General features: G+C 44.8%; 1 protein-coding gene across 2 annotated transcripts; it reads left to right on the forward strand.

Moving 5' to 3' along the window:
* The first annotated feature begins 4,920 nt into the window (after nt 1–4,920).
* LOC112300306 (ATPase PAAT) lies at nt 4,921–14,418 on the forward strand. 2 transcript variants are annotated; one of them, XM_053923271.2, is made up of 6 exons: nt 4,921–5,399; nt 6,151–6,354; nt 7,362–7,434; nt 9,628–9,834; nt 11,322–11,470; nt 13,473–14,418. In XM_053923271.2, exons 1-6 carry the CDS (start codon nt 5,236–5,238, stop codon nt 13,672–13,674), a joined length of 999 nt encoding a protein of 332 aa, XP_053779246.1. In that variant the 5' UTR covers nt 4,921–5,235; the 3' UTR covers nt 13,675–14,418. The 2 variants fall into 2 exon arrangements, with proteins under 2 accessions (XP_053779246.1, XP_053779245.1); XM_053923270.2 differs by having other exon boundaries at nt 11,016–11,470; nt 13,473–14,410.
* The last annotated feature ends 259 nt before the right edge of the window (nt 14,419–14,677 follow it).

A 14,677-nucleotide genomic window follows, 5' to 3' on the forward strand; every position in this document is an offset into this window, starting at 1 on the left:
GGGTTATTTTAAGTGTTAAATGCTAAGATATGGAGACATATAAAACAAATTCCCTGTGTGGGGAAGCTGTAAGAAAACTGAATTAAGATTCTAGCTTTCACCTTGCTTTAAGGTGTGTTCAAAATGTGAGCAAGGGAGGTTAAAACTATTCTGAGGAGGAAGTGCAACCAATGACGCAATGCTAAATCATGCAGTGGGAATCATACGGCCTTTTCAGATTTGTTTCTTTCACTTCTAGTGCGTGTTAATATGCACCGAAGATTCCTGTTTCTTCTCATGGCTTGGGCGCTCACATCTTTTTAGTGCTGAATAATATTCCATTGTCTGCATAAACAGTTTATTTGTTCACCTACTGAAGGACAGGATATCTTGGTTGTTTCCAAGTTTTGGCAGTTATGGGTGAGACTCCTATAAACATCCGTGAGCAGGTTTTGATGTGTATGTAAGTTTTCAGCTTATTTGGGTAAATACGAAGGAGCATGCTTACTGGATTTTATGGAAAAAGCAGGTTTGTGAGAAACTGCTGAAGTGGCTGTACCATTTTGCATTCCCACAAGCAATGAATTAAGAGATCCTGTTGCTTCACATTCTTGTCGGCACCTGGTGCTGTCAGTTTCAGATTATCACCATTCTAATAGTTGCAGAGCAGTAGCTTGTTATTTTAACCTGAAATTTCCTAATGTGTAATGTTGAGCATCTTTTTGTGTTTGTTTGCCATCTGTACATCTTTTTTGGTGAGGTGCCTGTTCAGATCTTTTAACCATTTTTAAATTGTGTTGTTCATTTTCTTATTGCTGTTTTAATTCTTTGTATATTTTTATTAGTCCTTTATAAGATACATCTTTTGCAAATATTTTCTCCCAGTTTGTCTTCTCATTCTCTTGATAGTCTGTCGCAGAGCAGAAATTTTATCTAAATGCAGTCCAGCTCACCAATTCTTTCTTTCATGAATCTTGTCTTTTAGAATCAGGTTTCACTAAAATCTTTGGGATTCTGATTGGAATTTTATTGAACCTGTAACTCTGTTTATAACATTTAGGTCCAATTATTTATCTCCTAATAAAGTTTTATATTTTTTTCTATAGGTATATACATAGGTATAGATAGGTATCTATATAGGTATCTTTAAGATTTGTAATTCCTTAGTATTCTCTGATAATATTGTAAATTGCATTCTCACTAATTGTTTTCTATTTGTTTCCTGTTCTAATAAAGAAATGCAATTGACTGTTGTATATTAACCTTATATCTTGCTGCCTTGCTAGCTTTTCTCATTGTTTGTACAGGCTAATTATTTTGTAGAGTGTCTCTCATTTCAAGTGTATCTGATGTTTCTTCATGATCAGATTTAGGTTATTTTCTTAGCAGGAGTACCACAGCAGTGACATATTCTCAAATGAAATGCAGAATGTTGGTTTTCCCCACTATTGGTGATGTTAATGTTAGCCAATTAAGGCGGTGTCTTCCAGGTTTCTTCACTGTAATACAACTAACTTCATCATTAATATCTCACGGAGAGCTACTTGGAGACTATGGGAATATCCAGTCTCCTACGAAACTCTCACCACTTTCTCGTTTGCTCAGTTACAGCTATGACGGCCTGCAGATGGTGGTTTCCTAACTCTGTCCTTCTTTACACTTATTGGGGTTCTACTGAAAGTAGAATGCTTTATTTTATCATTTTTATCATAATGGATTTATAGATGTTTTTCTTTTTTTTTTTTTGGATTTATAGATTTTATTGAATAGATTCCAATCTATGAGTGGTTGGTACTCAAACTGTCTCAGAGTTACAAAGTGGGAGGCCATTCAAGCTGACTTTTGTCATGTTCCCATGATTTTCAGAGAAAGATTTTGATTTATTTTTAGAGAGGAAGGAAGGGAGAAAAGGAGAGAAACATCAATGTGAGAGTATAGGGAACCATTCCACGAGTGGGAAATGTGGCCCAGCCCCCACTTGGAAAAGCCAGTGGGGAGCGAGGTTCAGCGGGCAGGACCCACGCCCACGGACAGGTTCTCCCGTGGGGAATCAGGCCTGCATTGTACCTAGGCTGCTGTGAGGCTTGCTTTTGCTAAAACTCCCTCACCCTGAATTGAGGCAGCAAATGTTTACCGAGTATCTTTCACTTCCTAAAGTCTGTGCTAAACCACCCAAGTATGGAGTGTAACCAGTCCAACAACTTTCCCCCTTGAGCTGTAACATCCTCCTCTTTGAAGTAATTAGCAGTATTCTGTCCTTTGTTGTCTGTAAAAGGTAATCACCTACAGTGAACCTGCGCATAGTAAATGAGGACCATCATCGATGTAATGTGCCCAGAAAAGCAATATAAGCCTGTCCAGACAGGGGTCAGCTCTCTCTCTCTTGGGCTCTCTCTAGCCCTCTCCCCCTCTCTCACTTAGAGAGTGGCCATGCCGTTGTCCCTTTTTCTCCACAGCATTTCTGTAGTCTGTGTGTATTTGTCTATTGCCACCACAACACAGGATCCTGCTGGCCGGCATCCGCATCACATTATGAAAGTTCATTTTAAGCCAGGTGTTTTGAAGCTGGAGAGGATTTTTCCATAGATACCGTGTCATTCATGCTGGTGACATTTTCAATCTACTCTTTACTGATTCAAGTTAGTGTGCATTACTGTAGATCCAAGCAGAAGAAGGTGGTTAATTTTTTAAATTAGGAACATAAAACTTATGGATACACAAAAGCTGTTTGCAGTTTTTAATGATATAAGGGTGTAAAGGCCCTGACCAGGTAGCTTAGTTGGTTAGAGCATCGCACCGATACACCAAAGTTGCAGGTTGATCCTGGGTCAGGGCACATACAAGAATCAACCAGTAAATGCATAAATCAGTGGAACAAGAAGTCAAGGTTTCTCTCTCCCTCTAAAGTCACGTAGAAAAAATTCTGTCTAAAAAAAGGGGGTGGGGAGTGGAAAGGGGTTCTGAAATAAAAGTGTTTGAATCTACTATGGAACACACTGTTAGCACAAGCCATGGTTATAGGGTTCCTACCCACCTCAAGACTTGGTTTATTGGCTGCAGGGGACATGAAAGAGAAAAGCATAGGAATCTTTAGATTTCTGACTCCTGGTTATTCAGCCTTATATTTAAATAGTCAAAGTCCAACTGATAGTATCGATCCCGCTCCGCAAACTGCACATTGGTATTTCTGAAGGGCCTATTTCCTTTGGACTGTCCAAATACGTTAATAAGAATGAAAGTTAATTCATAACCACAGGAAGCAGGACATATAGGGCAGAATTACTGAGGTAGACAACCTCGAATGAACGGAGTATTTTGTTTTAAAACCTTAGCAAAAAGGACCTTCACATTTAAGAACTTTGAACTCTGACATTCTTTTCTATAATCTTTATTCTTTCTTTCAAAAGATGAAAAACTCATTTGCTCAAACCTCTTAAGAGAGGATGGGTGGAGGTGGTGAGGCATTTACCTTTCTAGGAGGTGGCAGGGCATCTAGGAAGTCCCACCTGCTTTCACTTTTCCAGCCATTCTGGTCCCAGTGTTGCCGGGAGACACCTGGTTCTTCTTACTGACCCGTGTAAAGAATTACAGGTCAGCATCTCTATCAGCGTGCATTCAGTGTATTAGTGATCCTTTCCCACGGAAGAGACTGGGCCTAGCTAGGGTGGGGCGTGGCGGGGGTGGGGAAGGAAGGTTAAAGGCAGAGGTTCAGGGAAAAGCAGGGCGGCAAAAGTATGGGCGGCTGAAGGCCCAGGTGGCAAGCCCCAGGGCGGCCTGGGAGCCAAGAGTGCCCAGAGAGCGAGTCCTTTGTTCTGAGGACTTACATAGTTGGCGGGATGGGGTGAACAAGTTACACACTGATTGAGAGGTGAAGGCGGTGCCAGCTTTCCTGGGGGGAGGGGAGGGGCGAACGAGCCTACCTAAACTTAGGTGAGTGTGAGGGTCTGTTAGCTCGAATCCATACCTTGCTAAGACTCCATTTGTTCATCATGTTGCAACACAGATATGTGACAGGAGGCAGTTAATGAAAGTTGGGGTGGTTACCCAAAGTTATTTATGGGCTCTCCTTTGGGCCCTGTGCACCCTCTCCAGCATTTCAGGCCCTGGGATGAAAGCACACCTTCAAGGCCTTCCTTCCCAGATAGTGGACACGCTACTTAGAATTGCAAGGACTTCCCTCCTTCCTTGCTAAGATAGTTTCTTATGATTTTGGAACACCCGGCTTTATTATGGGCCCAGGCTTAGGACTGCTGAGTCATGGGTGAGACGTGTCTCCCTCCTCGTCCTCCGTGCCTCCGTTTACTATTCATTCAACTTAAGTGATAAAAGGCGTTTCCTGGCAACCAGGATGCTAGCCACCTGCCAGTAACAGCAGCACAGTCTCAAGAGTTCTTCCTATGCTGTCTCCTGCCTCATCAGCTCAGATTTTACTCCAGCAGACACCCGGGCAGCTTCTGCTCCCCGCCAAGGCCAGGGGTGCAGATCCTGCCCTGGGCCTCCCTCTTTGGCTCCGGGCCTCTGCTTCCTGCGGCCTGAGCGCTCGGGTCACCACACTCCCTGCGCCGATGCCCGGGCCTGTCGCTACACAGAGGTGGCCCAAAGCTTTCTCTGACACCACCATCCCAGCTCCGCCCCAGGGCTCCGGTCAAGCCTCCGCCTGCTCCACCTCACCACCGTCTAGGGGGAGCGCGTGTGGGCAGAGAAGGAAGAGTGAAAAGAAAACGCCAGCTCCACGCCCCGGCCCCCGTGCCGCCGCGCGCTCCACTGCAGTTGTCGGGGTGCCCGCCGCCCACTCCAGGCGGTCTGCAAAAGGTCCTTCAGGTCGTGCAGAGCGATAACACCACGACTGCCTGACGACACACCCTCCTCGTTGGTTCAACCCTCCCAGGCCGCCCAGCAGTCATCGTCCTATCACCCGTCTTTTTTCCGGGGGCAACCCAGACAGGCCGACCTGGTCCGCGCCTACCGCCCCGCGCCCGAGCACAGCTCCCGCGGTAGGACCAGGCGCTGTCAGCGCGCAGCTTCCCCATGGGGTCTCCCACCAGGTCTCGAGCCCAGGGGCTGAATTCGGCCCGGTCCGCGCAGGCGTCCCCACCACACGAGGTTCCCTCCCGGTAACAGCGAGAGGCCGCGGCTGCCGGATCTAAAGCGGGACGAGCCGGAAGTTGCTCGGCTTTATCTCCTCCCTTCCGCCCCGGAGGAAGCTCAGGCTCCGGGAGACACGTTCCGGGGCTGCGCTGGCCTGGAGGTGGCCGAATGGAGACCGAGACCGAGGATGTGCTGTTGACCCGCCGCCCGTCGCTGGCCTCTTCCTGGGATGCCACATGCGGGGCCCTGGACCAGAGCCTCCTTGTCACCAGAGCTGGTGTCGGCGCCCGGGACTTGGAGCGGGATGAGCTGCTGGCGCCGCCTGCCCCAGGGTGCGCCTGGCCGCCAGGGACGGGGCGGCTGCTCTGTGACTGCCACGCTCCAGGGGGCGTTGTGAGGGGAGGCGGGGATCCGGAGGGGAGAGGGTCTAGGCCCGGCAGCCGGGTGCGGAGGCGGAGAGCTGTCAGTGCGGGGAGCCAGGGCTGGCGTGGGCGAGGGGCAGGGCCCGGGTGACGCGAGGGCGGGGGCGACTGCACCGCGGGAGTGTCGGGTGCAGGGGCTTCTGGGCAGGTGATCTGGAAAAGGCATTGGACACCCACGCTGGTAAACCCGTCAGGTCAGCCCTTGGGTGCACCTGTCACAACCGGAATCCGCCTCTCTCCCCAAGTAAACAGAAAGCTGCTGTCCACCTCCTGTCAACCAAAAGAGACGTTAAAAAGTGTCAACAGTTCAGAATCTCCATTCTCTTAATTTTTGAAAAAGATACACTCTGTCTTTTACCGTATTGTGCTTCCCACTCTCATGCACAGAACTGGTGTCCGGTGAACTTGAAATTAAATGAGAAGCAATAACAGGGGATTGAGTAGGATGTCGATGATCAAGGGGAAGACGTAGGGGCAAGCCCTGATGTCTGAAGTATCCATGTCTTGATGGATTTGTATTGGGCATTTGTCGGGGGCTTGGACGGTGCGGGAACCCCGAAGGCAAATGGAAGTGAACGCAAGAAATACTCGGGGCTTAGTAAGTGGGTTAGTGACAGTGTTCAGAGAACTATACTGTATAATATACTTAGGTTCTTTTCAGCCAGGGTCTGGTGATTTTGAAAAGGAGCCTGAACAGCCCAGAGGAAACCCCCTGCTTCCTTTTCCTGCGCTGTGACCCTGACGGAGGTGAAGAAATCGTTTCTGTTGGCATTTTAAGTTCGGCGAGAAATATGGAGGTGTATGTAGGAGAGGAGTACTGTGGAACCAGTCGGGGCCAGACTGTTGGTGATGTTCTGGAGAACAGGTTTGTGGCTTCTGTGTGTGCAAGTGTTCTGAAGTAGTGTGTTAATTTTCCTCAGCTTTGCAGGATGTGTTGATTCTCTGACATTGGTGCCAGGCGTTTAGGGGGAGAAGATAAAACACACCAGCAGGCATAGAACTTGAGACCTTTTGGGATCTTAAAGGTGGTCTAGGTCAGCCTAGTTGTTTTTAGAAATGTGGAAATGAGAGCTAGTAGAGGGGAGATATGTGGGTAGAAGGTCACATCTAGTTAGCGGAAGAGTTTTCTTCTCTGTGTGCTTTAACTCACAGGGTTTTTTTCCAAAAATTAGTCACTTAGCTTGGGACTTTGAACATATGCTCTTACAAGGACACCCTCTAAAGGTAGTGCACAAGCCCTGGCTGGTGTGGCTCAGTGGATTGAGTGCCAGCCTGTGAACTCAAAGGTCACTGGTTTGATTCCCAGTCAGGGCATTTTGCTGAGTTTCCGGCCAGGTCCCCAGTAGGGGGTGCTCGAGAGGGAACTGATTGATATATCTCTCACACATTGATGTTTCTCTCCCTCCTTCTCCCTTCCTTCCCCCCTCTCTAAAAATAAACAAAAAATAAAAGTAGTGCACAAGCCCGATATTGTGCCATAGTAATATATTTAACCCTTTATTATGTTTTGATTTTTTTCTGACTTCTTACAAATATTCTGTCCAAATCTTTTATATAACCCAAAATATGAACACTTTTATATACCATATATGTTGGAAATAGTAGATATGTTAATGGAGGTTTAAAATATGCTCTGTGCTACATGATTACATATTTGTTAATCAAACTTGATTCTTAAATATGGCTAGTAAGTGGCAGATGTAGTCTGTGTACCCAGTGCAGTGTAGTAGGAAGCCTCAGCCCTTCGTGCCTCACTGGGAAAACTGAAAGGTTGGAAAAGTACTGTCCTGGAAACCTTTATTTTTAAATGTGACTATTAAAAGCGATAATGTGTGAAAGTAAAAAAAGGGTCAATTTTTCTTTTATTTTTAGTGAACATGAAAAGATTATTTTGTACAAAAAATATCTAAAGTTGGAGCCCTCCACATATACTTGTAAAATAAAGGTAAGTCTTGCTACATGTTAACTAAGTTGGAAACTACAGTTGTGCTATGCATATTTATTTTCTGTTGGTTAGTAATGCGATTAGTCCACCTCAGTCCCTGGTTTTCATTCAGAAAGACTTAGTAAACAAGAAAAAACAATTATTTTCTTTAAAAAAATTTTTTTTCAAGATTCCCCCTTTGAAATTTGACCATTTCTCGCCTCTGGCAATGTCATGTACGCACTATCGCTAATTAAGCGCTGTTGTACTCGTAAGCCTTGGAAAGCTAAGTTTAAAACCCTTTTTTATTTGTATATAAAACTTAGGCACCAAGAAAACCACAGCAATTTCAGGCCCAAAACAGTGAGGAAAAAGCACAATTGGAGAAGTTTCAGACAAGGGAAACTCAAAGTTCAAGAGATTTGGACTGGTGTCTTGCACACTAAAAATATGGTTAAATGAACTTTGGTGATGTCATCAGAGTCTCGGGAAAGGGGACTGGAAACCCCGAGCCCTGACTATTGGGTGAGCTCTGTTGCCTACAGCAAGTTTTTTGCTTATTTGGACCAATGCAGTCGGTTAATATTAGGGAGCTGAAGGAAATAAACCCTTGGATTATTTTTATCTCTGAGATTCTCTGCTTTTTATTACTTGTAGAAGATCATAGAACTGATTATTCCAAAATTTTGTTTTAGAGGTATACACATATTAATAGCTTCTAAATGACTCATTCATTCAAAAAATATGTGAGTGCCTATTGATTCCAGATACCATATTATGCACTTAGGAGTTAGCAGTGATAAAATAAATTGGAACAAAGCCCTCATGTTAATATTACAGTGGGCAAGGCATAATAGATTCAATATATAAAATATGTATTATATTTGATAGTGAGAGCGTCTTGGGGATTAAAAAAAGCAGAACAGTGCCCTGGCTGCTGTGGCTCAGTGAGTTGGGCACCGGCCTATGAACCCAAAGGTCAGCAGTTCGCTTCCCAGTCGGGACACATGCCCGGGTTGTGGGCCAGCTCCCCAGTTGGGGGGTGTGTGAGAGGCAACTCACCAGTCGATGTTTCTCTTGCCCATTGATGTTTCTCTCCCTCTCTTTCTTCTTCTCTTCCCCTCGCTCTAAAAGTGAAAATAACTTTTTTAAAGAAGAGGGATAATGTGGAAGTTGGAACGTGGGCGTGTCAGTGTAGAGAGGTGAGAGGTGTCTACTTGACTGTTGACCATGGTCCCATTTTTGGTGCCACTGAGTTTTTAGATCATGGATCTGTGCTCACCTGTGCCTTTGTGTGCTGTACGGGTGGTGTGTCTCTGAAGGTGAGTGTTATTCGTCACGTTCTGTGGAAGTACATGGGGGCGCAAAGAGTTGTTTCATTAAGGGAAATCCTTGGTCTGCAGAAGGTTTCTTCTGCAGCGAGAGTGTAGTAATGTTGAAAACAACAGTGATACGTATTTTCGGGCATTTACTCAGTGGCAGATCCTGGAAATTTTAACATTGGTCATCCTAACAACCATATGAAATCATTTTGCTCCTGACTCAAGTTTTTGCGTTTGCCCTGGATCACACACACACGCACACACACGCGCACACACAGGCAGAGGAGCAGGGTCCTCACTGAACTCAGGTCTGTCTGATTTTAGACCCTGTTCCCTTTCCATTTAGCTACATTGTTGCCCCATACCACACACAAACTGTGTCGTGGGCAAAATGAGGCAGCAGACAGCACTGGACAACCTACTGGGGTAGAAACCAGAGAACTAGGGTCAGAGCTCAACCTTCACTGATTGGGTGCCCTTTACTGAGTTAGAAAATCACCCTGAACTCATGACACGCCTTTACATTTCTAGAATACTGACCTTTGCATCTAGTATTTCAGCAAACACTGCGTGGGCTCTGGACAGACTACTTTAAATACCTTTGTAGAAAGTTGCAGTATATGAAGCTGTCAGGTTGGTGTGGTTTATCTTTAATTCCTTATCTAAGTGTGTAAAGTCTTACTTTACATGTAATCTTTTCGTTTGAAAGGGATTTGTTTATTTAAATAATTCTTGTGGGTATTTTTTCAGACTATGACTACTTTAGCAAAAGTACAGTAAATTTTGGGGTCCTTGACTGCGTCACTATTACTTAGGTGATAACAAGAAGTGACCGTAAAGGGTGATTGTTTCTAATATCATTTATCCCCTGGAACTTTTTGTTTTACAATAGTTGCTCTCCTTTGGTGAAAAGCCGTGTGTGTTCGTCAGCAAAGTTGTGGTACACATGAGACCAGCCTCGGCAAATTCTGCAACACGCTCTCCCGCTGCAGGCGCCCGGGTGGACCTCCAGAGGGTCCAGACCATCATGCGCTCCATGGGGTCCGAGTTGTCGCCTGGAGCTCAGCAACTGATGACTATGGTTAGATTTCAGCAGCAGGTAAGCGGAAGGGAAGATTTTTTCTGGATACCAAAAATTTTCAAAATTAATGGCTTTGTATATAGTATGTACCGACTTAAATTTTTTCTTTGAACTTTTATTATTGATTTGCCTATTATCCATTTACTTCTGTAAAAATTGCATTTTGTAGACCTAATGTCTAACAAAATATTTTTGTTACAGATTTTCACAATTTTTCATAAATTTAGTCACTCACTCATTCAGCAGGTGTCTACTACGCCCCTTCTCAGTGACAAAGGCACTTTTTGAGCACTTGAGAAGATTTAAAGATCAATTTTCTATATTGTATCTTTAAGGGTCTTTATAGTCTTATTTTTCTAGCCTGTAAAGAGGAAGGCTTGGATCAGGCAAGCAGATTTGGAGGGATGCACTTGCACAGACAGAAGATAGTTTGGATTAAATCTTCAATATGAAAGGGAACAGGACATAGCTAGGGAATGGATCTACATCCATTTATGTGGAGCAAAGAAGAGACAGGGGAAGTTTGAAGTGGACCAGGCCTGGGTCACAGGGCTTTGGGTGCCGTTTTTAAAGTCTGTAGGGGTTTTCGCGTTGCCTTTGAAAGACGTGCTAGTCCACGCTGTGTGCGGGTGCGCCAGAGGAGAAGCTGACGCTGTCCAGGGTGGGACGACCAGAAGGAGGGCAGCTGCCCGTTACTCCCTCGTCCCCACCAGGGCTCATGAGGGCCCGGTGTCGGACACAGCGGCACAGTTCTGGGTTGTAGGCTGCCAGCGCCATGTGGCCAGGAGGGCTGGACCGCTCACTGGGTGTTGGGATCACGGGCGGAAAGGAGAGTGAGCCATGAAATCGGTGTTTTTACGTGATGACACCAATGTTACACATGGAACCCAAGATAGGAGACTGCTTGGGAAAGAAAGCTTTGGATTTTGGGATACTGAATATTAGATGTGAATAAAACAGGGGTGGGGGGGCATTTTGTGAGCATCAGGAACACAGGTTGGGGGGGGCGGAGTGGAAGGGAGGTTCACGAGGTGTCCCCCTAGCAAGGGACAAGGACACTTAATATTGGAGAGTAGTGGTACTTCTTGTGGTTGTGTTGAGGATCAAATGAAAGAATGCGTATTGCCTGGTTCTACATCACTCCCAAAGGTAGCCGTCGTCATTACTGATAGTAACATTTACTTGTTTCCTTGGCTTAGAATTGCATTTCCATCGGAGAGCAGCTGCAGTCGGTTTTGGGAAAGACTGTGTTCACACGAATGATGGGCCTGCAGGCGTCGTCTGCATCAGCAGCCAGGGACAGGGCACCCTCCACACCTTTTCCTTTCAGAGCCGGGTTGACTCCTGGAAATGTGACTGGGGACTCAGAAGCTCACACTGACAGCAGTACCCAGCCACCCAGTGGAGGAAACATTACAAACCTGGGAGAGTGTACAATTGTGCCAGAAAACCATTGTCTTCCTGAGAATGATCTTAAGAACGCGCTATCTTCTTTCTCACCAAAGAAAGCAAGCGACTGCTCAGGTCCACCTAACTCAGAGCTGCTGCCTCTTCTCCAGAATCTGTGTGGTCAAGTGAACGGGCTCCGTGTGGGCCGGAACGCCGAGTGGCCCGGCACCATTTCCAAGCCCAGTGACACCATCGCTGGTGTCGCGTAAGTATTTTTTAAAATGTGGTTTAGATTTGGTAGGTGGGAGGATCAGCTGGAGACAAGCATATTTATTTCAATAACTACATGCTGAAACTGTTTCCGGAGATAATTTTAGGAACTTTTACATTTTACCACGAATACACTTAGAGGAAATAAACATCCCACAGAGTACACTGGAGCACTTTGAAAGAGGTGCCTTACGCTGGAGGTGGTGAGCACTTCTGAGGCATCGGGTGGGCGGGGTGCTTGCCGCTGCCAGGGGCTGGAGGCCAGGGGCTGGAGCAGAGCGTCATCTGTGTGAATGGACAGCGGCTGTGGGAGCCAAAGGAACCCGCGTAATGGATTGTTTTTTGTGTATCATGTTTAACCTAAGCCAAGTTTGGGGCCATCAAAACATTTTTAGCCTTACAATCATTTATAGTATATGGGCTCTTATCCCTTGATCTCATAATTCCAGTTTTTTGGCAGTCCCGGTTGGATTGAAGGATGACTAAGTATTTAGTATGTTCTCTATCCTTTATATAGGTGTAACGTGCCAAAATATTGCACTAGACTGGAAGTCAGCACTCCAGCCACAGTCCTAGCTTAACTATTTTGCCTTACTGTTTAAATCTTTTGGCTCAGATTTTTTTTCACATGTAAAACAAGGTAGTTGTATTGGTTGAAATTTTCGAAAGTTCTTCAATAGCATTGAAATTTGAGGAGATATTTAAAAAAATGTGGTTCATATTCAGTAAGGATATAGAAGGATAATATTTTCATTGTTGATAGTCTACCTCAGTGTTAACCAACTGGTATGTATAGAGCAAAGATAAAACCCCAAGAAACAAAAAAGCAAAAAGAAAGAAAGAAACTAATCAGATTTAAAAAGTACTTCTGGGTCCGGCTGTGATGGAATGCCCCCCTTTTACACGTAAAATTCCCTGCATGTCCCGCACAAACATTCGAAGACTGGAAGCGGGGACTGAAGTCTGGCTGCTTAGGGCCTGTGAGGTGTCGCCACTTCAGGTTAGTTATCGGGCAGTTTCTTTGGTCCCCGATGGGTGTTGCATCTGGCAGGCATTTTTTATGTCAATTTATATGATTGTATGAGTTTTCCTCAATAGTTTGTTGATATGGGGAATTACATTAATTTTCCACAACCGAACCAGCCTTGCATACCTAGGAGAAATCACACTCAGTCATGGGGTATAATTCTTTTTTATACACTGCTGGATTTGCTTTGTTAATGTTTTGTTGAGTATTCTTGCACCCAATTCAAGAGAGATTGGTCTGCATTTGTCTTTATACTGGCTCTGTCTGGCTTTAGGTGAGGGGGATACCGGCCTTGTGAAATGAGTGCCGTGTTTTAGAAGAGATGGTGTAGAATTCTCCAAAGAAACCAGTGGGCCTGGATCTTTTTTCCTTGGAAACTTTTAAATTACAAATTTAATTCCTAATATAGTAAAATTGTTCTCTCCATTAACATAGAGGCTTAATTAACATAGTGCGTATTAAAACCCTACCACCAGTGTTTATAGACGTAGACCAGATTATTTTTCAAATTGTGAGGAAAGGCAGGAGAGGCCAAACAGCTAGAACAGCTTTGAAAAGACGGCAGGTCGGGAGGAGTCACTCTTCCCAGCGTCACGTCTCACATAGCGAGAATACTCAGGACTGCGGAGCACTGCCGGAGGGCGGGGTAGACACACAGACCTTGAACACTTGGAGGGCCTGGGAAGCGACCAACACACAGTGCTTGACTGACTTCTGACAAAGGGGCAACAGCGCTTCGACGAGGCAAGAACAGTCCTTTGCACACACGGTGCTGGAGCAGCTGGATGCCCAGTGGGCAGGAATGAGCCCCGATCTAAGCCTCGCGCCACGCACAAAAATTAACTCAAGGGGTGATGGAATTAAATGTAAAACATAAAGCTGTGTATTGGCCGCTTGTTGTATAGTTTGGCGGTTTTTGTTACAATATTAGAGGTAACTGTTATATTATTATTTTTAAATTTATTTTTAGAATGGGTGAGCAGCCTGTTTGCTCCTACTTGGAAAAGATTCTTTCTAAAAATATGGAGCTGATGGAAAGGAGACTTACGGACTATATCGATCAGCGAATCCATAAGCTCCAGGAGCACATCGATGGTAAGATTGCTCTGTTGGTGGACTTGCTGCACAATCCCAGCTCCCCCCCCCACTGGGACGCCTCTGAGACATTCTGACTCTGGAGAAAGACTTTCAAACGGAGAAAGATGAGCGCTCAACATGCGCAGCGGAGGACAGATTTTGTTAACATATTTATTACAGAGCCCAACCCTAACAGCTCAGGGCAAGTATCTGGTGTCGTTTGAGGATTGCCCTCTTACTTATGTGAGTGACCTCGAGGTTCATTTGAACTGAACTTGCTATTGTAACTCTAGTACTGTACACTACGAGGGAACCTGATTGGGTCGTAAGTTATTTTGTTTGTAATATCGTTTATTTTTTATAAGAAATTTACATATAGTTCTGTGTTTAAATGTTTAAAATGTTTAAGGATCTCTAGCACAGTCATTAGTGAATATTGTATGTGATTTGAAGTACTGTTTTAATTTATACGAAGACCTATGTCTTAGGGATATGGAAATAATGCTTAGAGTATTCGATGGATTTTTTGGTTCTTTTTCTAATTGATTGTCCTTGGAAAACCAGGTACTTAAGACTTGCAACCTTTAATTTCACATCACCAAATTACATTGTATTATTGTTTATTTCAATAAAAGATTAACTATGTTGTTTGGCATTTGTAAAATTAGTTTCCATTTGGGTCATTAATTTTATGTTCTGTCATATTGTAGCTATAGCTAGGAAATGAAAACTCAAAACTGGCCTATTCTTTTTTAGAAATATTACTTTAGATTTAGTGATTGATGCAAAACAACAGAAGTTACGTTGTTTTACCTCAACCCAGAAAGCATAAGGAGCTCTCCTTTTCTGAGCAGACGCAGGCTCTCCCTCCCCGAGCCCTCTCCTGGGACGCCACAGAGCTATGAGCTGTGGCTCCGCGCTGAAGGAGCTGGCACGTGACTCAAGGGGAAGGCGGCTCTTGCTGGCGGGCCTAATTTTCAGAAACTATAACTATTGCTGTGTGCTGAAGGGGGATGTATTTGCACCTAAAATATAAGTGCATCCACCCTGGAAACTATTTTGTCTGTGAAATGGGGACTATCACGTTCTCCTCTATGA

The sequence above is a fragment of the Desmodus rotundus genome, chromosome 4 (genome assembly GCF_022682495.2).
Source record: "Desmodus rotundus isolate HL8 chromosome 4, HLdesRot8A.1, whole genome shotgun sequence".
NCBI classification, from domain to species: Eukaryota; Metazoa; Chordata; class Mammalia; order Chiroptera; family Phyllostomidae; genus Desmodus; species Desmodus rotundus.

Excerpts from the sequence above, each read along its gene's own strand:
- LOC112300306 (XM_053923270.2), top strand. The coding sequence starts at position 5,236 with ATGGAGACCGAGACCGAGGATGTGCTGTTGACCCGCCGCCCGTCGCTG. Across the intron at positions 6,355-7,361 it reads GGTGATGTTCTGGAGAACAG|TGAACATGAAAAGATTATTT; the intron begins GTTTGTGGCTTC and ends TTTTATTTTTAG. Across the intron at positions 7,435-9,627 it reads CATATACTTGTAAAATAAAG|TTGCTCTCCTTTGGTGAAAA; the intron begins GTAAGTCTTGCT and ends GTTTTACAATAG.